Genomic DNA, 25,409 nt, shown 5'->3' with positions numbered 1-25,409 from the left:
CCAGGCCCGACTCTGACCCCAAGCCCACGCCGGCTCCCCTGCACGCGGACACGCAGGCTTCGGGCCACCTCACCCGCGTAGCTGTGGGCCCGCTTCATGTGCAGCTTCATGTTGCTCTTCTGCGTGAAGCCCATGACGCAGTAGTCGCACTTGTAGGGCCGCTCGCCCGTGTGCTTCTTCATGTGCACCTGCAGCGCGCTCTTCTGGTTGAAGGCCTTCTCACAGAGGGTGCAGTGGAACGGCCGCTCGCCTGGGGACACACGGCACCGTCAGCACCCCGACAGACAGCGCCCCGCAGCACGCACAGAGCAGGAACTCCGCAGAAGGGACGCGACCATAACCAGCCCCCAGGGACGTTCCTCACCCAGGCTGCGGCCCCCCGGGGCTCCGGCAAGGCCACTCCAAGGGAGACACGGAAGACCACTTAATCAAAAGCTACAGAAAGTCCTAGAAGCATCCAGAAATAGAGCTAGAGCACATATGGTTCAAGCAAAACGTTTCTTATACGTTTTGAGCAGAAAAGCAAAAAGATATTAAGGAAATGGGAATATCAAATCCACTTAATTAAAAGTATGATTTAGACAATACTTTTAAAATGTCACTTAATTGCTTTCACGTTGATATGCAAACTGAAAACTGGAAGGAAAAGTGGCCAAGCGTGCCCTCCGCTGGGAGCCCGTCCAGGTGAACACCTGCCCAGCTGAACGCCCGCCGCACAGCCACACTGCGGGGCCCGGCCTGTCGCTGCGCAGCATCCCTCTCTGCTCCCGCCCCTCGCCGTCCCTCACCCACTTCCCAGCCCCAGGGACAGGCCCTTTCCTGTCCCCTGGCCCAGAGGGTTCTTTCCCACGTGCTCTGCCTGGCTTCCCCTCTGGACCCTGCTCAGCACCCCGCACGACTGCAGTCCTCACCCTCCAGCCACCCCTGCACAGCCACAGCCCGCCCAGGCAGGCAGAGTCCTAAAGGTGGCTCCAAGGTCTCCTGCCCTATTCCCTGGGGCTGGGACTAGGAGGACGTCATGCCTGAGGAAAAGAATGGCCACAGAAGAACCAAAGGTCACTACTCAGATGACTGGGGGTGACCAAGTGGGAGATTCCCGCGGGCTCACTCTAATCACACCGCTTCGAGAAGCAGATGGTTCTCTGGAGACAGAAGGGGAAGCTGAAGAGATCAGGACCTGGAGTGAGGAGAGGGTACCCGGCAAGCAGGATGTGGCCCCAATGACGGCCACAAGGGACCCAGAAATGTGTATAAAGTGGGTCTCTCCAAACCCTTCATGTGCATCTGTTATTAAAAAGGGCAAACAATCATTTCTCTTAATTATGTTTTTGAATAAATGCATTATGAAGTAACAGCACGGTTGTTTTTCACTCAAAAGCTACTTGCTAGATACCAGGTGGGTGCCAGGTCCATGCAGACAAACAAAGGCATCCCTGAGGACACGGGGCACAGGGGACGGGAGGACCTGAGACCTGCCGGTGGCCGGGGCTCTGCCGGGTGCTCAGAGGGGAGGCTCCTAGGGCTCCAGCCCGGTGGCCGTGTGAACACGGCCTGGATGGAGCGGGGGAGGGAAGACCAGAGCAGGAGGGAGGCTGGACCTGTGGTCCCGAGGCTCCAGGTGGCCCCAACGCAGGGCGAGGGTGCAGGCCGAGTCCAGGATGCCGCCGTTCCTGAGGGAGCAGCAGAGGCCCCGAGGGTGGCACGAGCATGTCCGTGGGGGTGGGGACGGGGCCAGGCAGGCCGTCACAGAGACGGGCCAGGAGGCAGAGAGGCGGTGTTTGCTCCTTCATGTTTTTGTTTTCCCTCTAAGATGAACTTGAGCAGACAGGTGGCGACAGGGAAAGTCAGGAAAGAAGAGTTGGAAGACACGCAAGAGAGAGGCGGAACCCGGGGGAGGGCGGGAAGGAGCGCTGAGGCCAGGCTCAGGGCTGCAAGGGGTGCCGGCCCAACAGCCCGTGTCCTGTGCTCACGACGTGCACAGCGGCAGCGTCTGCCCGAAGGCACTAGCTGCGAGATAAACTGGTGAACAACTAGGACAACAGTGAATGAGCGGACCCTGCTTCGCAAATGATGTGTTGTGCCGTCAGGGACCATTTACACGCGGCCCTGCATCTTCTTACCGACCAGCGGCTTGCCGCAAAGCTGTCTAAATGGGGCCCGCAGCCCGCGGCTACCTGTGTGGATGCGGCTGTGTCGCTCCAGCTGGCTGGGTTTGGCAAACGCCTTTTCACAGGTGTCACACTTGAACACCCTCGGCTTCTGGGAGCTTAAGGAAGGACCGGTTTGATGTGTCTGCATGTGCTCCTGGTAAAGACAAACACACGAGAAGAACCCGAAGATCGTAACAGACTCCACAGACGTGACACGGGAGGGGGGAAGCCGGCACAGAAAGGCCGGGCCGCGGGGGGAGGGCCACAGGCTCGCCGCCGGCCAGGACCCTCGGGGACGTTCCTGGAGCAGAGTCGGAAGGGGCAGGCAGTGGGCGGGGGCCGGCCTGCGGCTCGCCGGGCAGACCCAGGCTCCCCCGAGCCCCCGGGCCGCCCCCGGGCGGGGCGGCGTCTCGGCCTCCCTCCCTGTCGGCCCTGTGACAGTGTCGAGGTGCCTGGCTGGGGACTTTGCAGCGTGCTCCTCAACGGAGATGCGTCTGATGCTTCTCTCATTAGACCAGGGCTGTGGGCTGCGGGCTGCAGGAGGGACCGTGCCAGTTCCATCCCATAATAGCAACCCGCGTCGCCCTGCCGGCACTGACCCTGATCGGGCCGGCGGCGTCTGCCGGGCTTCTCCAGGGAAGGGGGGGCCCGCCTGCACCCCTCCCATCATGAGCTCTTGCTGCCGCTCGCCCCTCAGGAGGGGCCTTGCAGAGACTGACGTGTTGAGTCAGTCACGTTCCAGCAGGAAGGACCCATGGTATTCTGTACTGTGGCTTATAATCCAATTTTACTTTATTTTCTTGCTCCAACTGTTCCAGCTTTGGTCCCCAAGAACTTTCAGTTGCCCCCATGTCCCTCTGACATGGTCCTGTCACAGATACGCTCTGTGTGCGTGTGCGCGTGTGTGTGTGTGTGAGCATGTGCGTGTGTGTGTGAGATGGGTACTTCCTTATTTTCTGGCACAATGCAATTTTTAAAAAATTCCAAATTTCTGAAGGTTATCAAGATAAAGTAACTTACAAGTATTAAAATGTCATATTTCGTCTTTCAAATTGTATAACACACCACTTTAGAATGTTTATGGAAAAGTTATGCCTTATATATAGTAATATATATAATATTAAACATCTTAAATTTTCTTTAACCATTTTTATTCTGTTCTCTCTTTAAAAGGACTTATTCTCTATCAGGCTGTAATATTACCACAGCTATAATTTCTGTACTATCTACTGTGAACTAAGTGTAGTGCTAAGTACTTTATATTCCTCAAAATAACCATAAAATATAGGTATTAACGTCCTTATTTTACAAATCAGGGAACTGAAGTTGCAGATGCTACACGGCCTGACCGAGAGCACAGATTCTGAGTGACCGTCGAGTCCCCGGGAGGGTGGACGGCGGGGGCCCCTCAGCGTGAGCAGTGCTCGCCAACCTCGCGGCAGCAGCCTTCGCAAGAAGACGTCAGTCGATAGTCGGGGTTTTGCTTTAAAAACGAACATGCAGTCCTCTTTTCAAAACACATTAATGTTGGGGTTTCTCATCTCAGAAAACAAGGTAGAAAAAGAGGTGAGAGGTGCTCGTTAGGTGTAGGCCTGGAGAACAGAAACTGGGTTTACTGCCTGCAGGACTCCTCTAAGGGCCCTGGAAAAGGAAGCCCGGGATCCACCGAGCAGGAAGGCAGCATCGCAGCCCGCACGCTGGGTGACTAGGCAGCAGCAGGGGAGGGGCTCTGGCCTAGAAGCCACAGGCTGAGCAGGCCCCCGCCCGGCACCTCCCCCGACCGCGGTCCTGGAAGTCACAGCACAGCACCTTCCTCGCTCCTTCCTCTACTGCGTGGGCGTCCCAGGTGGAGTCAACCACGTCCCCACGTGTGGGCCTCAGGTCCGTCCCAGTGACTGGCAGCGACAAGCGACGCTTCCCCTGACCTCGGGTGTATGTCTTTGCACCCGCCTTCAGGTGGCGCAGCTACCGCTCGGTTGGGGACCGCCTAATTCCCTGCAGGACGTAGGCCAAGCTGCAGCCTCGCGAGGAAGGTCCTGCTTCCGCACAGCCCTGCTCAGAGGTGCTGACAGGGCTTTTAGTATCTGCCACTCTGATGGGAGAAACGGCATCTCAAGGTGATCTGTAAATGTGTTTACCTCGAAAAGACGGGAATTGTGTGGCTCACTAGGAAGATTCTCGACTTTACTAAGCCCTAGACCCGTTCAGCATCTCCGAGCTTAAGAGGAAAGCAGTGGCGCTGGCGGGAGGGCAGCGTACCTTGAGGTGCGTGGCGCGCTTGAAGGCCTTCCTGCACACGGGGCAGACGTGGATGCGCTCCCGGCCGTGCACCTCCTTGCTGTGGTGCAGCAGCAGCGTGGCCGAGGTAAAGGTGCGGCCGCACTCCAGGCACTGGTGCAGCCGGCCCTCCTTCTCGGGCTGGCCACCCGGGGCCAGGCTGGCAGAGACGTCCGTCACCTGGAGCAGGTCAGACATCCCGACTTGACGGGACTGGCGTGAGGGGAACAGGGACCCCACCCCCAGAACCCCAGCCCGCGTGCCCATCTGCCATCTTGGGGGGCGGCCGGGCTGCGCGGCCTCCCATGGGAGCAGCTGCAATGAGGGGCTGCCAGGGCTGCCGGTGTAGCTTAGCCCACGTGAGAACACTGCCACGAGAAGCCACTGCTCTGGCTGAGGAGCTTCCTCAACAAACTGGACTATGACTAATACTCAGTAGCAGAAGGTATTTTCACAGCTTCTGAGTGATTAGAGCATTTCCCCCAAACTTGGGATCTCAACCCATGAGTAGGTTTTCAAGTCGTTCTGATGGGACGCCCTCAGCATCTGGAACGTCAGTAAACAATCAGAGCAGGAGGCGTTTATCCCTCGGCTTTGGTAAATAACACTTCAGTTTTGCAGATGAAAGTGTGTAAGTGATGATTAAAGAAAGAAAATTACAAACAATTATAAGGAAAATGAATGAGATTTGTCAACATTTTTAGTATGTGCAGTTTATCAAATACTTTTCCATAATATTAAAATAGAAATGAATAAAATTAACCTGTGGTGTAGTTAAAAAAAAAAAAGGAATGGAATGGAAAAAAGCAATATAACAGAAAAGATCAGAAGAGCAAAGATAACGCAGGTATGTCCCATCCATAGGAAAGCGAGTGTACTGACTCCTGTGTCAGGTGTGCACGTGTCTGCGTGGGCGTGTCTGCGCGAGCAAAGAAAAGAAACAGCAGAACACATACGTGTGCTCAGCTCATTGCACACAATATATCTCTTTGGGTCAAAAAATGTTTGAAAACCACTGGAATAAATGATACTCAAGGCTGTCCTGTAACTGCGGGTAAAAACCCACCTGATTAAAAAAAAATGACAGAAAACAAAACCCTAACATGCACGCATGTGTCAAGGGTTACAGCGACTAAAGCGTGCACAGAAAATGGTTTCTGAATCGCACATTCCATTCACAAGGAGTGAGCATTCAATACACGTAAACAGGAGGATGACAGAACTTGAGTCCTGAGTCCTGAGTCCTTCTAGCGCATCCTTGAAATTTGAGCGTGGTCTTGGGGACCCTGAGGCAAATGTGTTAAAGTTATACAAACTGAAATTCAGCTAGAAGGGCTCTGGTTACTCGGCTCGGAGGGAGGGGAAATTCCCACTGCTGTTTACGTCTAACTTCTAATGGAGAAAGGCCTGGCCCCACTGAAAGACTAATAAGGCATTATGTTGAAACTCATTTGCTAAAACTGCCTAAGCATAATATTTAAAGCTTCTTTAAACCACCCCCCACCCCCCACCCCCGCCAAAGAATGCATTTTAAGAAAAAAAGACTAGTCAAATGACAAACAGGTCATCTACACACACAAACATGTACATGGAAAAGTATAACAAGACTTCAGAGCATCAGCGAAGGTATCCCAGAAAAGCCTGCAGAAAGAACTCGAGGTGAGAAACGGCCGCCTGCACTCTGCTCGGTGGGCAGGTGAAGAGGATGGTGGTGAACGTGAAGCTCGGTGCTCACATTACGGGGAAATCACAGGACGGATGAGACCCAGGGTGGCCGCCCCCCGCCCCCGCCCCGGGCCCTCCCCCTCAGCAGCTGCTCTTCCCCCGGGGCACACACCTCCCCAGGCCGGCCCCAAGCCCGGCCACGCGGGACGCCCCAGGACCCGCCACCCCACCCCTTCTGAAGCTGCGTTTCTGGAAAACGATGAGAGACCGTGGATAAAACGTGTGCTGTATACCTGGTAGGCGATTTCTTCACAGGCGGCCGCTGACGGCTGTGGGGTGGGGCTCACCAGGATGACCTGGGGCGAGCCCACGCCCCCCGGGCCCGAGAGAGAGGGGTCCGTGAGTAAGGCTGGGAACTGCTGACCCTGCAGAGATGAGCACTGCTTTACCAGCTGGAACACCACACATCCAGTCATAACTTAAAAGCTCTCCCATGGTACGGTCGCTTTGGGAAACAAGTCGGCAGGTCCTCAGACTTTAACCACAGAATCACCACGTGACTCAGCAATGCCGCGCAGAGAAATGAAAACCTACATCCACCTGAAACCTTGTCCGTGAATGTCCACAGCAGCACTGTTCACGACAGTCGAAAAGGGGAAAGAACCCCAACAGCCACGAATGGATCACTGGGTCGAGAAAATGCGGCTCAGCTACAGAATGGGACAGTATTCGTCTATCAAACAGAATAACGACAACGCAGCTACAACGTGCGCCAGCCAGCGAAGGAGGCCCGCCACGAGGACCACATGTCCTGCGATTCCATTTATGGGAAGTGTCCAAAACAGGCAAGCCTACACACAGACAGAGGACCGGTGGCTGCCGAGGGCTGGGGGAGACCTGCAGGGCTGGGGTGGGCCTGGGGTAGGGGAAGGGGCTTGGGGAGTGGCTGCCAACTGCTAATGGTACAGGGATTCTTCTCAGGTGACGAACTGTTCTAAAACTAGATATGGTGATGGCTGTACAACTCTGCAAATATACTCAAGACCATTAAACTGCACACTTTAAATACATGGGTGAACTTCACGGTATATATATTTTATCTAAATAACCTTATAAAACACACATATATATAGAACATCTGTTTAAAAATACACATACAGTTTTGCTATACTATACAAAACTACGTTGAGTCTCACTACCACGCCGCATACCTCTATCTACTGACTATGAACCTGAGACAGAGAGAGAGGACGGATGTGCTGGGGGACGCAGGGGGCAAGTGCAGAGATGAAGCTCGACCTAAAGGAACCGACGTCGTGCTGCAAATACTGAGTCTGTGCTAAGCATACAACTCAAACTGCTCACGTCAAAGCTGATTCTAAGCGTACTCCACACATAATCAGAACACGCGCTTGGAACCATGAATTTGAAGAATCCCCATCGATGCATGATGCTAAAGGGGTAACAGGTCACCGAGAACACTTCAGCCCCCCACAGAGAACATGGCCCATGCTGCTGGAACCCTGCGGCTGGAGGTGAGGGCTGCTTCTTAGTGTCCTCACGGGAGTGACACGAGCTGAGCTCCAACAGGGAAGATGGAGAACTGGGGAGCAGGTGGGAGGTGAAAAACAAGCAGGATGGCATTTTTCAATACTGACACTTCTTCCACCAGAGAATCTCAGGTACACCTCTCACTGGAAAGACACTACCCAAGGCAGACAGGGAAACAGAGGAAATGGGATAGAATATGGGACACAGGGCGCAGAAGATAAACTTACAAAGTCATCTGGATTCTAGACTACGTCACCGTTTTACATGCAGAAAGATGGAGAACCTAGAAGAGCTAAGTCATCTTCCCAGAGTCCAAGCAGCCAGCACGGCTGTGGCAGGATCAGAGCCGACGTGCTCTGGATGCCACGGCCGTCAGCGTTTCTCTGCACAGCGAGCCTAGGAGGTGACGGTGAGGCTCCAGACAGAAGAGCAGGTAAGCTCCTACCCTGCTGCACAGTCTGCCTCCTGGCAGCAGGTGTGCACAGATGGGGACCAGCAGACAGGTCCACTGTCGAAACTCCGAGAGAGCTTTATTACAGTAATTCCTCACTATAACTCATGGTAATTTCTCATGACGTTTCCAGTTAAATTCGGAAAGGTTTTTCGACACCTTAAGCTCCACATGTTATTCAACACGTACAGCCTTCTATCCAGCACGTCGACTGCAGGGGTTCATCTAAGAATGTAAGCGGGAAAGAGCCCGAGAATCTCCACACCACTGACAAAACCCTGGATGCAGCCTAACGCCCCTCAGTAAACGCATCTCTAAGATGGAAAGCGGTGCAGCCAGTAACAACATCTGCACTGCCGACGTCGCTGATGGGAAGATATTCAGAGCATAATCGACATGAGGGGGCACGTGCACACCACACGACATCACACGAGCTCGCTCCCGCGGGCGTGAGGACGTCTGCATACGCGTGTGTGCGCGCACACAGGAGGCTCGGGAGGACGAGAGCACCCGGGCCGACCGCGGCCCATCCGCACAGCGGGGGCTTCGGGTGCTTCCCTGTACTGTCTGGACCTCCCTCTGTTCCCCACTTCTCCTTTAACAAACCACTTTTAAAATTTAAAACCACTTCAGTTTTGAAAGGAAGTATTCGGGACACATACTTCAGGAAGCACACGCAGAGTTTCCCAGGACGACCCCGTGGGGTGGGGGGGACACAGGCACCCACCTGAGAAGCGATGTTGAGTGTGACCGTGTCCAGCCCCCCGGAGAGTAAGCCCTGAGTGTCAGCCAGGGTCAGCGTGACACTGGCCTCTCCGCCAACTCCCGACGAGGACATGACCAGGTTCTGGGCAGACATGGCTGATGGGGACATCGGTGTCGTCGAAGGCAGGCTTCCAGCTGTGGTATTAAGTTCTACAAAAAGGGCAAAATAAGTAGATCAATGGAAAAGCAGGTGTTTTATCGGCACGGGAAGACAGTTTTCATAAGGAATGTATCTGTCATAGTCAGCATTCACACTGCCTACGCTTGTGAAATTACATCAAGAAATCATAGCATCTTTGATTGTAATATTACAGCAAGGCTTTTGTAAACATCTGCATATCTTTATACATAAATATACTCTGCTTCTTAAGTACAATACAGAGAAAAGAGCAGTAAAAGAAGAGTGAAAAAGTAACCCTACAGTCCCAGTCATTGCTGCCAGCGCAGACGGAAACTCAGACAAGAATTTCCAGGACACTGTCCTCATCCAGGACCAGAGACCAGCCTGAAGAGAGGAATGAAATGGGGCCCACTGAGCGACGACTAGTTCCAGCATGTAACATCTCTGCCTGCATTCACAATCCCACCACCCTTTACGTTTACCTAATCTGAAACACAGGTGATCAAGATAAACCTCATGCAATCCTTTAACTATTAATTTATCCTGCATGACATCTTAATTTTCTTTAGAGGACGAAACTCTGTAATTTTCCCCTTGTAGCTAATGCTATAAGAGAAAGGAAGACATCGGGACAGACAGGGCAGAGAGAGGCCTTCTCTTCCACAAAACAGAAGCTCATGCACCTACCGGCAAACGACACGGGCTTAGCGTGGGACTCGCAGAGTGCTGCGGTGGGCACCAACGAAACACAGTGTGAGCTTCCACTCGTAGGCACAACACACATGCACATGCACGTGTACACACACACACGCACAAACACACTTCTCACAAGCTGCCCGTCCGTCCACCTAACAAACGTGACACCATCCACTTGCATCAGCCTCCTTGCCAGGTGCCAGACCCCAAGACGACACCTGACGCAGATGCTCCAAACACTATTCCCTAACTGAGTCTGAACACAAAACACCACGAGACTCCCGCGGGTCCTCTGCTGAGACCTGGGTCTGCCCGATCGGGCGCAGGGAACCAGGCTACTTACTTGTAACTGGCGTCCTCCACAGATCCACACTCCCGGAGTCCCACACTGTGCTGCACACACCTGGAACCTTCAAAAGCAGTACAACCATTAGGAGGCTGGGAGTCTCTGCTCTGAAGCAGCCACGCGGCTCCCGAGGACCTCGCAAGCCCCCCCTCGCTCGCGTCTGCTCAGCGCGTGCCTGGCCCGCCAGGACGGGTGGGGAGTGTGGATCTGCGGAGGGCGCGGTACCCGGGCCGCCTCGTAACCAGATGTCCCCTCCACACCCCCAAACTCTCACAAAGGCATGCAGGTGTGACTCTCCCGGGGGGGCGACGATGAATAAGACGGATCCTGCAGAGCCTGGCCAGGACCAGCTACACGAGTCACTGTTCCATCAGAATCACGAAGGAGAGGACTGGGGTCGGCCAGCCAGGCGCTGGGTTGGGAGAAGCACCGAGGTGTGAGGACCACGCTGACAAAGAGCAAAACCACAAGCTGGCAGGGCTCAGCCCGGCTCAGCCGCCAGGACTCCACATCTCACGCCGACTCCCGAAATTAAGGAGCCCAAGATCTCCCCTTCCAGCCAGTGAAATACGTCTGACTTCCTGAGGACTGTTAATGTGGTAGAAGGTTCTAGGACGTGCAGCACAGGGAACGCAAAGAGAACACAGAAGCCTGCAGGTTCATTAACTAAGGTGAAGCATGACACACAGTTCAGAGAAAAGACTGAGCAACTTCAGGGAAGGCCAGAGTTCATGCTTCAACTCAAACACTGTCATGAATGGAACTTTAATAATGTTCTTAATTCAAGAGGTTTCCTACAAGAAGGATGCTCCCAGTTTAAGCAGAACTAGCCTCCATATGGTGGAAAAGAACCTGTGCTTAAAAACTGAGATTTTCTTATGCATGCAATTAAGTAATTAAAAGCTATAATTATATTTGTTTAATATATAGCTCCTAGTAATACAAAAATACTTGTTTAAAGCTCTAGAAGCCACAACTTTAAACTCAAATTACTCAACAGGAAAATTAAGATTCAATACTGAAGTAAAGACTGTAGACTCTTAGTTTCCACTTATTTTTTCTTATTTTTCCTATTCCTCTAGGACACATCACAGCCATCTAAACCCTACTCACTTTACGATTCTAACTCAAAAATAGTAACTTTTAAAGGATGAATAAGTTCTCCATGGTCATCAAACCCACCTGTCTTAAATCTTTGTTGGGATAAGTTTCCAAGCCTCTAAGAAAACAATGATAACTTTGGAAGGTTTCATCACAAGTTTACAGGATGTGAGACCAGTTTTTCCTTGAGATTAACAAAGCTATGGCGAGAGGAGGCGGGGAGTCGGGAACAGGAAAGATGCCCTGACTGGCGCTCACCCCCAGGCAGAGTGGGACGAGTGTCTGAGTTTTAAGTGCACCCACAAATGGGGACTGGTAACATTTCTGAGCTGTTGGGAAATAAGCAACTGATTGTACTTAAATCTAGGAGGAAAGGAGGTGAAAAGAACCTCACAAAGAACTAGTAAACAAAAAATTAATCTTTCCTCTCACTGAAAGCAGAACTTGGGACTTCCTGGTGGTCCAGTGGGTAAGACTCCAAGCTCCCAATGCAGGGGGCCTGGGTTCCATCCCTTGTCGGGGAACTAGATCCCACATGCGTGCCACAACTAAGACCCACTGCAGCCTACATAAATAAAGAAATAAATATTTAAAAAAAAAATTCAATTTATTCATCAAAATTAACTTAAAAACAGACTCAGGTAAGAACAAAAAGATAACACCAATTTAAGATAAACTCCTTAAAAAGCTGTGTGAAATTTCAAGCCTCCATTAACAGTAACTTTCTACCTCTATAAGGGTACTTAAAACATATTTGACCATTTTCTAGGAAAACCCTTTGTCATGGGCGTTATCTGGATTGAACTTGGAAATGGTCTTCAAACCCGTATCACACATTTGAACAAAAGCATGTGCTTTCGTCCTGGATGTGACATTCTGACTCAGTGTTGCACTTCAATTTATTCATAAATCCCTAAATGGTTAATAGCTTACTTTCAACTTAGAAGCAAAGCACCCAAGCTGTCCCAGAAGCTTACAAGCCCTAACCACATCCTGTTCACAAAGAGAATTAAAAATAACAAGAAGCACACCATGCTCTGAAGAAGGACCCGCAGCATGAAGTTTCTACGGTGACACCGAGAGTCTGTACTTCAGTGCTTATCTTAGAAGAGGCACATTTAATCTCAAAGTCATTTTCAATTTCAGTTCTTACTGGTGTGGCCTGAAGCTCGGTCTGGGACTGACTGATTCTAAGAAAAATGTTGCCCATTAAGATGCAATATCTTGACAATAGGATACAGATAAGACCAGCTACGTAACTATAGCTAGCATGAGTGGAATATGCAAACCTCCCTAAAAACATCTACTTAACATCAAGGGTCGAGTGGTTCAACGTACAAAAATCTTTTCCTATATTCAGGGTTATCCAAAGATGCCAGAGGTATTTAAGATCATAACACAACCAACTTCCTTATATAAAATTAATCCTGTATTTATAATAACTGATACTACATTATTAAACAAATGTTCTTTAATTACGAGCCCATCTTTTATTTTATAATATAACTGAACTCCTGAAAAAACATTTTTAATAAGGCACCAATTTAAGCTAAAGTTGCATCAAAAAGAAAGAGAGAGAAAAGTTCTCAGCTGGCTCTACAACAATAAGTCTAAAGGAAAGAAAAAATTAAATCAGGAGAAAGAGGCATGCCTGCTGTTTTTAAAGAAACACACAGGAGCCCTGTACACAACCGACTGCTCTGGGCTGTGCTACACGTGAAACACCTGAGGTCAGACTAACAGAGGACAGAGGTTTAAAGAAATACTGGTGGCCAGAACAGAGCCCTCAGCGTCCCTGGGCTCTCCCTCCACCCCTTCTCCATTCTGATCAGAACAGCACCAACTTTAAGTAATCTGCCAAGCCAGCGAATGTCCAGGGTCACCAAGTAGCACAAACACCACTCCATTTAAATGGAAACATCTAAAACTCTCTCGTCTTTCCATCGGTTTGCCCAGGACTCACTACAGACACCAAGCAGAGCTTCCAGGGAGACGTCAGATTCCACCACCTACAGCCAGTTTACTCGGCGGGGAAGCAGGAGGTGGGGAGAGCCTGACCTCCCAACATTCCAGGACAGAAACCCCCACCAGAGCGTGACACCACTCACTCGGGCCAAACACAAGAGACACATCTTCATGTCGCAACACGCACTGCGCACCACACACCACACAGGGTGGGGGAGATGCTCAGAATCCTGGAGATGGTGAGAAAGAACACACGTCCAGTCCTTTACAGAGACACAAACTATGACTTTCAGGAAAAATCTATAGAAACAAGTTCACTATGTAACTTTAGGAATACATGACATACTGCAGATGTCTTACCTTTTACAGACTAACATAACCTGAAAGTACTAGCTTTCATTGCCAATTAGAATATAAAACAAAATATCCCTTAATTGAAAACAAAACAAAAGCCTCTCATTTCAATAAGTAAAACGATTCAGTTCTATGACACAATTTTCTTAGGGCCCCCAAATTAAACACGCAAACTGACACAGGAGACAGAGGAAGACCAAAGCAGAGACAGGAAAACACGGAGAGCAGTGGCGCAGTGGAAGTCCAGATCTGGGGTCTGCCCGGATCTACCAGTGCATGATTCACACAACGCTCTTTTCCGACAAGGCTCTTAACCACCCGGGGGTCCGTTTCCCCTTCAGCAAAGTGGAGTGTGGACAGAAAGTCCTTCAGGGTCCTGAGTGGAACCTTACTACATGCTGCTGCCCCAGCGCACCGCCGGCTTCTGCTCAGCAAGTCCCCACCCCGCTGCTCCAGGCAGCTCCATCCATCCCTCGCTCGCAGGGGAGAAACATTCCCCCAAGCCCAGAGCTCCCACCTTGGGAAGCCGCCCCTACCGGGTCCCACCCCCATCCCGGTGACCTGCTCCCTGAACACCCTCCTCTCTCCTTCATGCAATACCATGGCCATAATTCTACTCCAAAGTATGGATTCTTCAATAAATGTCTTGCTCTATTAGTTTCTAGGATACAAGATGCAAGGGGACCGTACCTGCCTCACTCAACATTACACACCCAGGTTTAGTACAAGTCTTACCGTACAGTATACACCACAATCTTTTAGTGAATAAAAGAATCACTGGATAAGAAAGCATTTCAATTAAGCATGAAAAAAAGTCTAGCTGAGGGTACAAATATATCTAAAGATTAAATTTTTTTCCTCAAAAAATGATATACAGGTGCTCGCTTCGGCAGCACGTAAACTAAAATTGGAACGATACAGAGAAGATTAGCATGGCCCCTGCGCAAGGATGACACGCAAATTCGTGAAGCGTTCCATATTTTTTTGAACTTGGTGTACCCCCCAAAAAATAAAAAAAATTTTAAAAAAATGATATACAGGACTGGAAAGTAAGAGAGCTAAGAAAGTAATGAAAGCTCTACAAGGTAAAGAAAACAGGTATGTCATTCTAAACTGTTAACAGTTACTTACAAAGCTATGATTTATTTTATTGGAGATCTACTTTTATTTTGATTGAGCCCCTTTACTTTTATTTTTTCATTAAAGTCTGTACTTCAAAACCTTAGAAAGATGCCTTCTTTTAATTCTGCCATCCTACAGTCAGCTGGTGCCAAAACATTCACACCGCAGGGCACAAAGTAATGAGCCAGAGAAACTCTCAGCCTGGGTGAGACAGGAACAGCTTTGTGATGGACTCATCAGTGCTAACCTGCAGACATACACAGTGCCTTGCATATCTGAATAACACTATTTACCTTTACTCTTTAGAAGGTAGCAACAACCTTAAAAGGTTAACAACACTCGAGAGAGCTCTGTGTCTTAGAATTACACATAAGCCACTAATCATCATGGAATTACATCAAACATACATATTAGAACATGCAGCTGACACATTCATCACTTGAAAAGACAGGTGACTTCTTTCCGCTGACTAGGAGCACAGCCCTGTAACCATGACACATCACGAAGCCTTGCGTGGCTCGGTCGTAGCTGCATACCTGAAGAGTTTAATGCCGCACTCTGGGAGAGAAGCTGCTCATTGCTTATTGTCAAGGTGGCACCTGTAGACTGATTACTGATTGCAGGTGCTGACAATCTTATGCTTCCATTCAGTTCACTACTTCCATTAGAATTGTGTTGAATAAGATCTTGACCTAAAGAGAAATTAATATTGTGACATCTGAAAGGAGCATGTTAATTTACATACTGGCAATTGCGTTAAACACATAATAACATCCTTTGAAAAATGAAAGGTATCTCATTTTTAATTACATTTACAGAAAAAAATGAAAATAAGACCACAAAATACATTTCCATAAATGAAACTATTTGCTCACACTTTTTAAGCTGTAAAGTTTCTAAGTGCTTGTTAAGAGCTGTACTTTAACTCAGCATTTAGGCATCTAAAGCTACACACTTTGTTGAACAAAACTTAAACTGAATTAGAAATATTTCCAAACGTGGTGGACTTCCAGCTGCAGCATCGAGGGGCCTGAGGGAGGGACACCAGGACCTCTTTTGCAGCAGCAGTGGCCGCTGCAGGCCTCCTGCGGGGGGGGTCACTGCCCCACGGCGCTCTGGATGTGCACAGTAAGCTCAAACATGGGCTCTCAGCACTCCCACTGAGAGACGTGGCCTCTATCAGCTTCACTAGCTATTATAATTTTATAATGTAATCAAATAGCATGGAAATAGAGGAACATGAAAATTAAAAACCTGTTGCCGTTTCAATGAAAACCAAACTGAATGAATGCTTTGCAAAGATTTGACAAAGATGAGCTGCTTTAAAAAAAATCTGCTGTCAAGTTAGATGGAAGCAAGACAACTGTATGAAACTGGAGGGGGAAAAGGCATCAAAAGACGTGCAACGGGGCAGAAGTGTCGGCAAAATAAAAAACGCAGAACTCCTACCAGCAGAGCACACCCATTTTTAAAGACCTGCGGGTACATCAAGATCACGTAGGCATCACTTCCCTGGCTCTCTGCTTGATGTGGCTTTTTATTAATAACTGGACTGAAGACACCAGGGAAGAGGACTTTTACTGTACAAGATCACTGGGAGAGACTGAGGCCTATCCTCACCTTTTACCCAATGTTTAATTTGTTTTCCGAACAGCTTATGGATTGCTAAAGGTCCTGTTTGTGCTAAAGCTGTGTTAAAGGTCTGTACAACTTAACTGAAGTAATGTTTGCATTCTAGCATTCACAAGCATTTATAATCCTATGCATTAATGGAAAAAAGAACATTCTACAAAATAGCTAAAACTTTCTATACCGTATCTAGATGCTTTCCACAGGTGACCACAAATCAAAAGTTTTTCTAGACTTCTCAGAATGGGATAAGAAAATGTTGACTTCGGAATCACCGCAGCCAATTCTCATTACACACAGTAATGGGAAGTGAGGAAATAAATCTTAAGCCCAAAGTTTGGGCAACCCTTATTTCATCAACGAATAAAGATTTCTCCTAGGGTAAAATTTTACAGCTTGTTTCTTAAAATTACATTTACATTCATCTAATACACAAAAAAGCAATAAAATAACAAAATGATCGATAACAGGAAAACAGAGGAGAAACAGAAGTACAATTCACAAACACTAAAGCATATTTTTTGAACTATAAGCAAGAATCCCACATGATGTGTTTTCTGTATATGACTAGCAGAACAACTCATATCAAGGTTACTCAAAAGTTAATTCGATCAACAAAATAGCTTTCTGAAAATAACTCTTCCATGTTTCTAACATTAAAATTCAAATATACATATGTATAAAAAATAAAAAGGTTACTGAATTAGATGAAATTCAAAGTTAATTTCTGCTGCCTGTAAGCATCTAAAAACCACTGCATGTCACTGAAAAGCAAAGCTCCATCTAGGAATAGTTCCTCAAATTTCTCATGCAAAGTGAAAGGAACAGACACCCCTTAAAAAAGAAAGCTTTTGGTTTCCTTCTCAATAACTGCTCTTTCTATCCCAATAATGACGTCTGCAGAAATCTCAGGAAACACGGCTGTTGGCCGGTGTTGCAGCCACTACACTCCCTGTGCTTTTAGGGAAAACTCGGGGGCTTCCCACCATCACACCAGATCTCCAGGGAGGTTATTTTGACTCCCAGCGAAATGTTTCTCTTCTTTTTTTTTTTTTTTTAACAATCTCATAAGGTTGTTATGTGACTTAAATGTGTTGATATTTGTCAAAATTACTAGACTAGGACCTGGCGCATAGTAAGGATCAAAAATTTGTTGCTAAATTTAAGAATGACTCAGTGAACACGAAGAGTTCATAGCGAAGACGCACGTGGGCAAAGCACGCCTGTAAAACATGCTTCAGCCTAACTTAGGTGAGGACACGTTGTGAGAACCGATGGTCTGTAAGAGGCAGAACCGACCGTGCATGTCACAGGCCTGCCAACCTCGGCGGCCTGCACTGCCAAAGGGTATTTTCTACCCATTACCTACTTTTCAATAATTTTCTACAGAATCCAAGAGGAATTCTGAAAAGGCCAGGAGAGTAGGTCTCTATAACCTCCTAGTGTACCACTTATACCAATTAAACTCCTTTAATTCAAAGGAGCATGATAAGAATTATGAAGCCACGGTTTTCTGCTCTTTGTTAAACAAAAAATATTTGACAAAACTAACAGGCTCAAACTGGAAGCGCCATGAGGAACCACTACGTTTAATTCCCAGTATCAGATGTGAACTGTAGGAACATTTTCACTAAGCTGGAATTTCTCACATAAATTACAAACACTTCCTGAAGCACTGGATTTATGCAAAGCTCAGTCTTGCAAGAAAAAAAATACAAATAGGATTTACTTAAACTGCAGGTGAAAGGATTTAAAAAATTTTAAGACTAACCAGAGATGGTCAGGGTAATCTCCTGCGGGGACCCTGAGGACGACGCAGCAGCAGGCCCAGCAGCCTGAGCCAACACCTGGCTCAGGCTCGAGTTGTTAATGGTCAAGGTGATCTCGTGGGGACCGCTGGAGGTGGACACCAGGCCTTGTGATGTCATCACCTGAGAGAGGTCTTGGGTCCCTGGTCATCATTACAAAACAGAACAAAGCTGGGTTTAAAAAAATAATAATTTTCTCCTTTTTCATATTAAAATATTTTAGTGAAACTGTTACTTTAAAAAGAGAAAGATTCGAAATACAATATCAGTCATCTCTAATTCCTTCATCTAGAAAGATTTTTAAAAAAAGCACCTCATGATGAAATAGGAAGCCAGTTCTATGAATGCGATAATCTCTGTGCATATATTGATTACACATCACTTATCATAAGAAGAGCTTACTTTACTCCCAGGATATCTGCTTTATTTGTTAAGCTTTACACAGAAAAGAAAAGGCATCCTAGTGTCCTAGCATCAAATCTGTGACTGTCAGCAATGCGCTGCGACTCCAGCCGTCACAATCAACCCAAGTGGCGACTCACCACCGCTGCTGGTGGTCAGCACGGAATCCTGCTCCGAAAGCGGGCCTATGGTCAGGTTGGCAGATGTCACCGTCGGCTGCAAAGACAGGCCTGAGATGGGCTGGATGAGCACACTGGCTGGGACTGTACTGTCCGCTGTCTGAAGGGAGCTGTTCTGTGGAGCCAGGCCAGGCTCCGCGGTCAGCTGCTGAGCGAGCAGGCTGCCCTGCTGTAACGTCTGCTGCAGGACACTCGGGTCAATCTGAAAGCACAGAGGTCCTGTGATGAAAATGTCCACGTCCTTCGTGTGACTCAGACCATTTAAAAGCACAGAAAAGCCTGGCAGGTGTCATACCTGTAGCGTGATGTTATTAATACTGGAGGCATCAATTCCGGAGATCTGAACATTTGGCCCGACCAAGTTAGCAGCCAGCTGTAACTGTATGCCTTCTAAGGTGGCCAAGCTTCCATCTGTCAAAGACACAGTCCAGTCACCACCAGCTGCAGAGAAAGAACAGGGATGACTGGGTATCAGAAAACCTTCTTAAATAGAAAAAAACTCATTCTATATAGGGATTTCTAAATACATTAAGTTTTAAACACATATCAATATGATCTAGTTAACATATACTAATATTTACTTTACACCATATACACATATATGTAATTTAATCGTCACAAAACAAACCCTGTGAAATAGATAATAATATCATCCATTTTAAACACATCAGGAAACTAGGCTCAAAGAGACTACACTGATCAGCCCAAGACTTAACACAAATGCTATTACTGTTTTATTGCGCTTTAACCATGCCATGGGTCAAGACACAGAGAGGAAGCTACTTAAGATGTCTAACAGCTGTTACCATTCGCTGCATTGTTTGTAAGTACACAAAAAACCCTACTAAAATTTAATGTTTTCAAACACCGTGTCACCCAAGAGCAATTAGATAACTCTAGTACATTAAAAACAAGGTTTATGGGTAGCTATAAATTACACTATTAAGTTTGTGAGAATACTAAGAAACAGGTTCAAGTCCAACAAACTAAACAACGCGCCGCAGTGTGACGTGCAGACACGATGTTAGAAAGAATGGGAAATGGGAAAGCAGCTGCATCTGAAAGATGGGGTTTCAATCTTCCACTGCCTCATGGGAAAATCTCCGCAAGGGCCGGATCCTGTCGCATTCCCTGTCCTGCTGTCGACGCAGTGTGCCCAGCAGACCCCTCCCTGCACACCCTGCTCACCTGACACGGAGGCGGGAAGGACGGCCTGGCCCAGCAGGCCCTGCGGCAGCAAACTCTGGTCCAGCTGCCCCGTCAGCACGGGGCTGTTCATGATGAACACGCCCGGGTCAGAGGAGGGTGGCGGGGCCACACTCGTGGGCGGCAGCCCTTCCGATGACCCCCGGGACACGGGCTTCCTGGCCTTCTTGGGGTCTGGTTTGTAATGAAACTGCATGTGAGTCTTCCTCCGCCCAGACGTGCGGAAACGCAGCTCACAGTGGGGACACTTGAATGGCTTTGCTCCCGTGTGCAAACGCATGTGGACCTTCAGGCTCCCCTTGGTGGAGAAGGCGTTGCTGCAGACGTGGCAGCTGAAGAGCTTCTGACCTGTGAGGGGGAGCCAAGAGTAAGCAGCCGCCGAGCACACGGCCCCGTCAGCCAGCGGCCAGGCTGTACCGCTGCATCCACCGACCCCCACGCCCCAGGACCTCCTGTTCCTGTGGGATACGTGGCTGGAAAACTTAAAAGTAAGCGCAGTTCCCTGCTGACGATCTGAATTCAGTCTCCCCACGACACAGAGGCACGCTGAGGCCTGACGCAAGCTGGGGCCCATCCTGCACCTCGGCCTCTGCCCCCTGGTTTCACAAAGGACGCGTTCGCACCTCACGCGTCATCCTCTCGAACACGGGGGCGCCCAGGCTGCCAGCACAGCTGGAACCTGCCCAGGAGACTGCGCTCCGAGCTCACGTGCCCAGCTGCTGGGGCGTGGGTGCTGGAACACATGCGGCGCGAGGAAGAGGCCAGGAAGGCAGAGCTGGGGGCAGGGTCAGAGCACAGGCCCTGCCCTGGGCGTCTCTGGGAGGAGAGAACATGCTGGCTCGTGCTTCCCTCTCCTGCTCCCGGAAACCAACACCTGCTGTGGGCACAGCGGGACTCGCCCTCACACTCTCGGGGCCTCGGAAGTTGCCTGAGAGGGAGGCCCTGAAAGGTGTTTTCTCAGACTTTCTTTCTAGTCCTTGTGCCTGCAGCCGGCACGGAGGCCCGGTGTGCAAGAGGCGTCCCAAGTGTTGCCGGCACTTGGCACGCGAGTTGTCATGCTAGGCCCACGGGGCACAGAGGCCAAGCTGGTCCCTCCCGACCCTCAGCAGCTCTCAGTGCTGTACAAGAGGGTGAAGCGTGGATCCTAAGGAAACAACAGAACTGCCCAGAGAAGAGGCTAAGTTCACGTACTTGTTTATTTAATTCCACATATGAACCCATCAGAAAAGAATCGCAGGGCTTTACACCTGCGTGTGAAACTCCCCCTGCGCTCCTTTGGCTGATTCTGCTATGGCCAAAACTTAAGAGCATCAACTGGTTTGATAACCATGACCCCACAGAACTCGGCAGCTCTGATCTTTACTCAGTGTTTACCAGGTGCTACTTTTCTTTTCTAATCGATTTAAACTCCCACTGCGGGGGGGGTACTCGTACGAGCCCCATTTTCCACGTGAGGAACGGGAGGCTCCGCGTGAGTACAGACTCCAGCCCGGGCAGAGGCGCAGGGCCCGCTTCTCACCCACGAGGGCACACCGCACAGACCCAAGAAGCAAAGGCTGAAGACATCTGACTCAGGACGGTTAACCTTCAGTTCCTCCAACTAGATGAAGAAAATGGCCACGAAATTTGTACATTAATTGTTTCCCTTTATAGGATGTCCCCCTGCCCTGTGTAAACAGAATTGCTACCTTGTAACTGCAATCAAATTTGTGAACTCCCTAGTTTTCACAAAATTTCAACAAACTGAATCTCTGGCCTGAGGTATTGAAGTTTGAGTGAGACAGCTCACGACCCCGCGTCTGAGACCTCGCTCCTTTCCTTCAGGGCTCGAGAGACCGTTTTCTCCGTGTCTGGAACCACAAACCTTTTATTTATTTCTTCATGGCTCCTGGTTTTTAAGCTTTCTATCGTCTTGAAAGTCTGTGTGCAAAATGCACGGGGGCGACAAGGAGCCAATGCTGTCGGGAGGCACCGAGCAGGAGAGCAGCGCCTGCCCTTACCCGTGTGAGTCTTCACGTGGCAGTCCAGCGTGGACTTCACAGTAAAGCTCTTTCCGCACTCGTCACACTTATATGGCTTTTCTCCAGTGTGGATCCGGACGTGCCTAGACAGAAAGCATTTGCAAGTAAGTGTTTTTCTTTTTAACTTTATACACATTTACAAACAACTTCCTGATTTTAAATTTATACCTATCCGCATACGTAAAAATTGTGTGACTACGTACTGAACAAATGTAGCAAAATAAAACTTTTAAGCTTCACTCTCCATAAAAAATACCATAAACAAATCCAAAGGGCAGCAGAGTAACCGGCAAGACCAATGGAAACAGGGCTAACTTTCTGAAAGACCAACGGGCTCTTACAAATCAGCAATGAGATACGAAACACCACAGTATAAAGACAGGCAGTGCACACGCCGCTCAGAGAAGAAACACACCCATCTAAAAACCATATGAAAAGCCTACTCCCCCAGACTCAGGACTTAAAAGCAGCAAGTTAAAACGACGAGATACCCCTTTCCCATCCGTCTGACGACGACCCACGGTTGGCTGGGCGGTCTGGGAGCAGGCGTTCAGAGACTGGGGACGTGAACAGCACAGCCCTCGGAGGCCAGCAGGGGTACCCATCCGCACTGACCCTGGACACCCACACAGGCGCACACGGAGCACAGCACAGTGAGACTGGCCTAGCCATTAAACACTGAAAACGAAACCTTCATCAACAGGGGTCTGGTGAAATAAGCCCTGGGATGCCCACGCAACAGAACACAATGTCGCCGTTAAAAATGAAAGAGGTTTGCAGATACCAGCTAAGAAAGTTGTCTGAGACTCAACGATACATCAACATTAAACCAAGACCTGAACTGCAGAAGTTCATGTTAACATATGTGTGGACGTTTCTGGGAAAAAGCACGTAAGAAACTGTTGATAGTGCTTGTCTCTGGGGAGGGGCGGTTCTCACTGTGTAGCCTCCTAGGCTGTTTTTCTGTGGTTTTGCTTCACCAGGATATTTGCCCAGTAGACACCGGGGGAGGCTGAGCCTTGGAGGATTATTAAATGAAGGACAGAACGAGAAGGGGAGTCAGCCGCCGGGCTGTACCACACTGCCGTCTCCAGGAGTAGCTGCCATCTCCCCTCCTCACAGGTGACGTGCGCATCAGCAGGCCCGCCTCCTCCCTCACCCCCTGGCCTGGCTGGCGACTTGTCAGCACGGCCCGCAGGCCCACCCTGCAAGGTTCATGGTGGCGTGAGGATGCCCTCTGCCCCACGATTCGCACCGCTGCCTCCCACCGGGGACCCTGCCTCTCTCCACAGCCAGTCTGTGGGTTCCTGGTGGCCACCGCCTGGTCCTCTCTTTAGTCCAGGGTTCTACCGTCTCACTCCCGGCCTCGGAGGGTTACACTGTCGACTTCTTAGGTTACTCCTCCTCCTCACCCGCTGGGACACGACGCTGTCTCGGCCCCGCGACCAAGCTGGGCCTGGCTTTGTCCACAGCCCCTCGCCTGCCCGCCCATCCCTTCCTCACTGGCCCACGCCCCTTCTGCCCGGCCTGAAATGTGAAAGCAGCGGTTCCTGCTGCGCTCACGGAAGGAGCCCTTCCAACCTGGCAGCTCCTCAGCAAGCCGTGTGCCCTCTCGACACGTGCAGGGTTCTGCGCAAAGAGGAACAGGAAGACACCCACCTGGTGTCTGATGCAGCCGGCTCTGCTACTACCCATGAAGAAACCCTGACAGTTCTTCCTTTCAATCACCCTACACCTTCCAACCACCAGTTCCACCCCCTAAAGCAAAAACGATGTGTCCCCCATACTGTACATAACACACCTTCAGATGTTTTAAGAGAGCCATCCTTCCTGGAGGCCTTCTGTCAGCCACCCTCTGCCAGACCTCACTTCAACTACTGCCTGTGGCTGACGAGGCCTCGACCCCAGCACTCGAGCCACCTCCCCGTGTGCTCGTGCCCTCGCGCCATACAGACCGGCCATCCTGGGGGCGGGCGGGCCCCTGCAGCTGTTTTACACACCTACAAAGCTTTGTGCCATGTCTTCCTCAGTAAATTTACTTTTTTTCCCCACTGTTACCACAGTCACACAGAAATAAGCACAAGCAATGTACAGAGCAAGCAAACTTCTAACTAACACGCTGAATGAGCTTGAGAGGACGCCTCTACACATGTGGTGGCCTGAAGCCACAACTCAAGAAAGGAACGAGCCACTCGGGAGAAGAGGCGCCAGGTCCAGACGCCGCTGCGAAGGGAGGCAGGGGGGCAGCAGGCCGCGCCGCACCTGACCAGGTCGCTGGGCTTCTTGAAGCTCTTGGGGCAGTAGGAGCAGCAGTTGGCGTGCTTGGGCTCGGCCTCCAGCTCCGCCTGCCTGTCCTTCATCTCACTGATGCGGTCCTTCTCGGCAGCTGACTGCACCAGCACCTGCTCCGAGACGGTGGCGCTTTCCTGCGGCCGAATCCTGGCCAACTGCGCCGTCTCCTCCTCTGTGAAGGTGATGAGCTCAGGACGTGCCTTCCTAGCGGCGCACCTTTCAGCGCTGTCTTCCTCCTCCTCCAGACCCACCTCTAGACAAAACATAGGAAAAAGGATCAAATCCACATACAAAACTAAACTGTAACAAAACAACCAAAACTACACATTTAACTTGAATGTGAAAGGTTAAAATAAGCAGCTCAATGCAGCTACATCCTGGATGGTAAGGGTTCCCATCACTGTCGATGGAAAAGCTGGTCAGGGTCACCGGGAAAACAGCGGGGGGGGGGGGGGGGGTGGGGGCGGGGCTGACAGGCAGACGCTGTGGCTGGCAGTGTCCCCCCAGCCCTGCCACCAGGCCAGCAGCGGGCTCTGAACCGATCAGCGTCTTCACACACACAGACATGCGTTTAGCAATACAGACACAAAGTGAATTAGCGTAAGAAAATAAGCAGCCTGAAAGAAGAGACCACACTGATAATTAGCATTCCCCGATTAAAAAGACTTACTGAGAGGAAAAAAAAAACCTCAAAAAAAATGTATGTTTAAGTATTCCCTCAGTGAAATGTAAGGATATATTTACATTCATTAAAAACAAGAATAAGCTGCTGTTAAAATGTAACCAAGAGGGAAATAAAGGTTTGGCTAGGGGCGGGGCGGGGGTAGGGGCATCATTATTGCACAGATGGCTGAAAAATTTTTTAAAAAACAGAAACAGTAAATAGCAATACGGACCTGACAGTGGCTAGAGCCAAAACAATGAACTGAAGACCGACTGACGGGCACGCTCACTCGGCGAGCGCCAAGTGCCAGCGGGGCGCGTGCACGGTGCTGGCCGCGGTGTCCTTGGGCCACGGCACAGACAGAAGCCCAGGCCCCAGGACGCCATGTAAACGGGTGTAACTCACACTGTGTGTGGAACAACCTCGGTTAAAAAATTAAAACACTGTGTACTGGTGTCAAGTGTCAGAAAATGCAATGTGCACCTTCTAATCACTGTAATTTCGCTTGTGGAACTTGCTAAAAAGAAATCATTGGATAAGTACAAAAAAGAATAAGCACAAAACAACCCTGCTGGGACCACTACACTTGGTGTGGGAATGCGGCACAGCTGCTTGTCTGCTGTCTGGTTAGCGGCACGGTGTCT

General features: G+C 49.6%; 1 protein-coding gene and 1 non-coding gene across 7 annotated transcripts in view; one reads left to right on the top strand and one right to left on the bottom strand.

The window, feature by feature from the left end:
* The window catches only part of ZNF236 (zinc finger protein 236), an 85,817-nt gene that overhangs the window by 5,022 nt on the left and 55,386 nt on the right, over positions 1-25,409 (bottom strand). For all 6 annotated transcript variants that reach the window (XM_057698920.1, XM_057698923.1, XM_057698921.1 and 3 more), the window contains 12 exons: positions 24,072-24,354; positions 21,789-21,892; positions 19,771-20,136; positions 18,878-19,023; positions 18,544-18,784; positions 17,965-18,144; positions 15,101-15,256; positions 8,822-9,009; positions 6,386-6,517; positions 4,410-4,607; positions 2,175-2,304; positions 74-250 (listed from right to left, as the gene is read on the bottom strand). In XM_057698920.1, the coding sequence (XP_057554903.1) occupies positions 74-250; positions 2,175-2,304; positions 4,410-4,607; positions 6,386-6,517; positions 8,822-9,009; positions 15,101-15,256; positions 17,965-18,144; positions 18,544-18,784; positions 18,878-19,023; positions 19,771-20,136; positions 21,789-21,892; positions 24,072-24,354 (2,301 nt within the window). The remainder of the gene's footprint in view (positions 1-73; positions 251-2,174; positions 2,305-4,409; positions 4,608-6,385; positions 6,518-8,821; positions 9,010-15,100; positions 15,257-17,964; positions 18,145-18,543; positions 18,785-18,877; positions 19,024-19,770; positions 20,137-21,788; positions 21,893-24,071; positions 24,355-25,409) is intronic.
* Positions 14,320-14,426, top strand: LOC130832181 (U6 spliceosomal RNA). The gene has a single exon (XR_009048253.1). It is a non-coding gene; the product is annotated as a U6 spliceosomal RNA (small nuclear RNA).

The sequence above is a fragment of the Hippopotamus amphibius genome, chromosome 11 (assembly GCF_030028045.1).
Source record: "Hippopotamus amphibius kiboko isolate mHipAmp2 chromosome 11, mHipAmp2.hap2, whole genome shotgun sequence".
Taxonomy (NCBI): Eukaryota; Metazoa; Chordata; class Mammalia; order Artiodactyla; family Hippopotamidae; genus Hippopotamus; species Hippopotamus amphibius.
The sequence above is the reverse complement of the archived record's forward strand: the minus strand, read 5'-3'. Positions and strand labels throughout refer to the sequence as shown.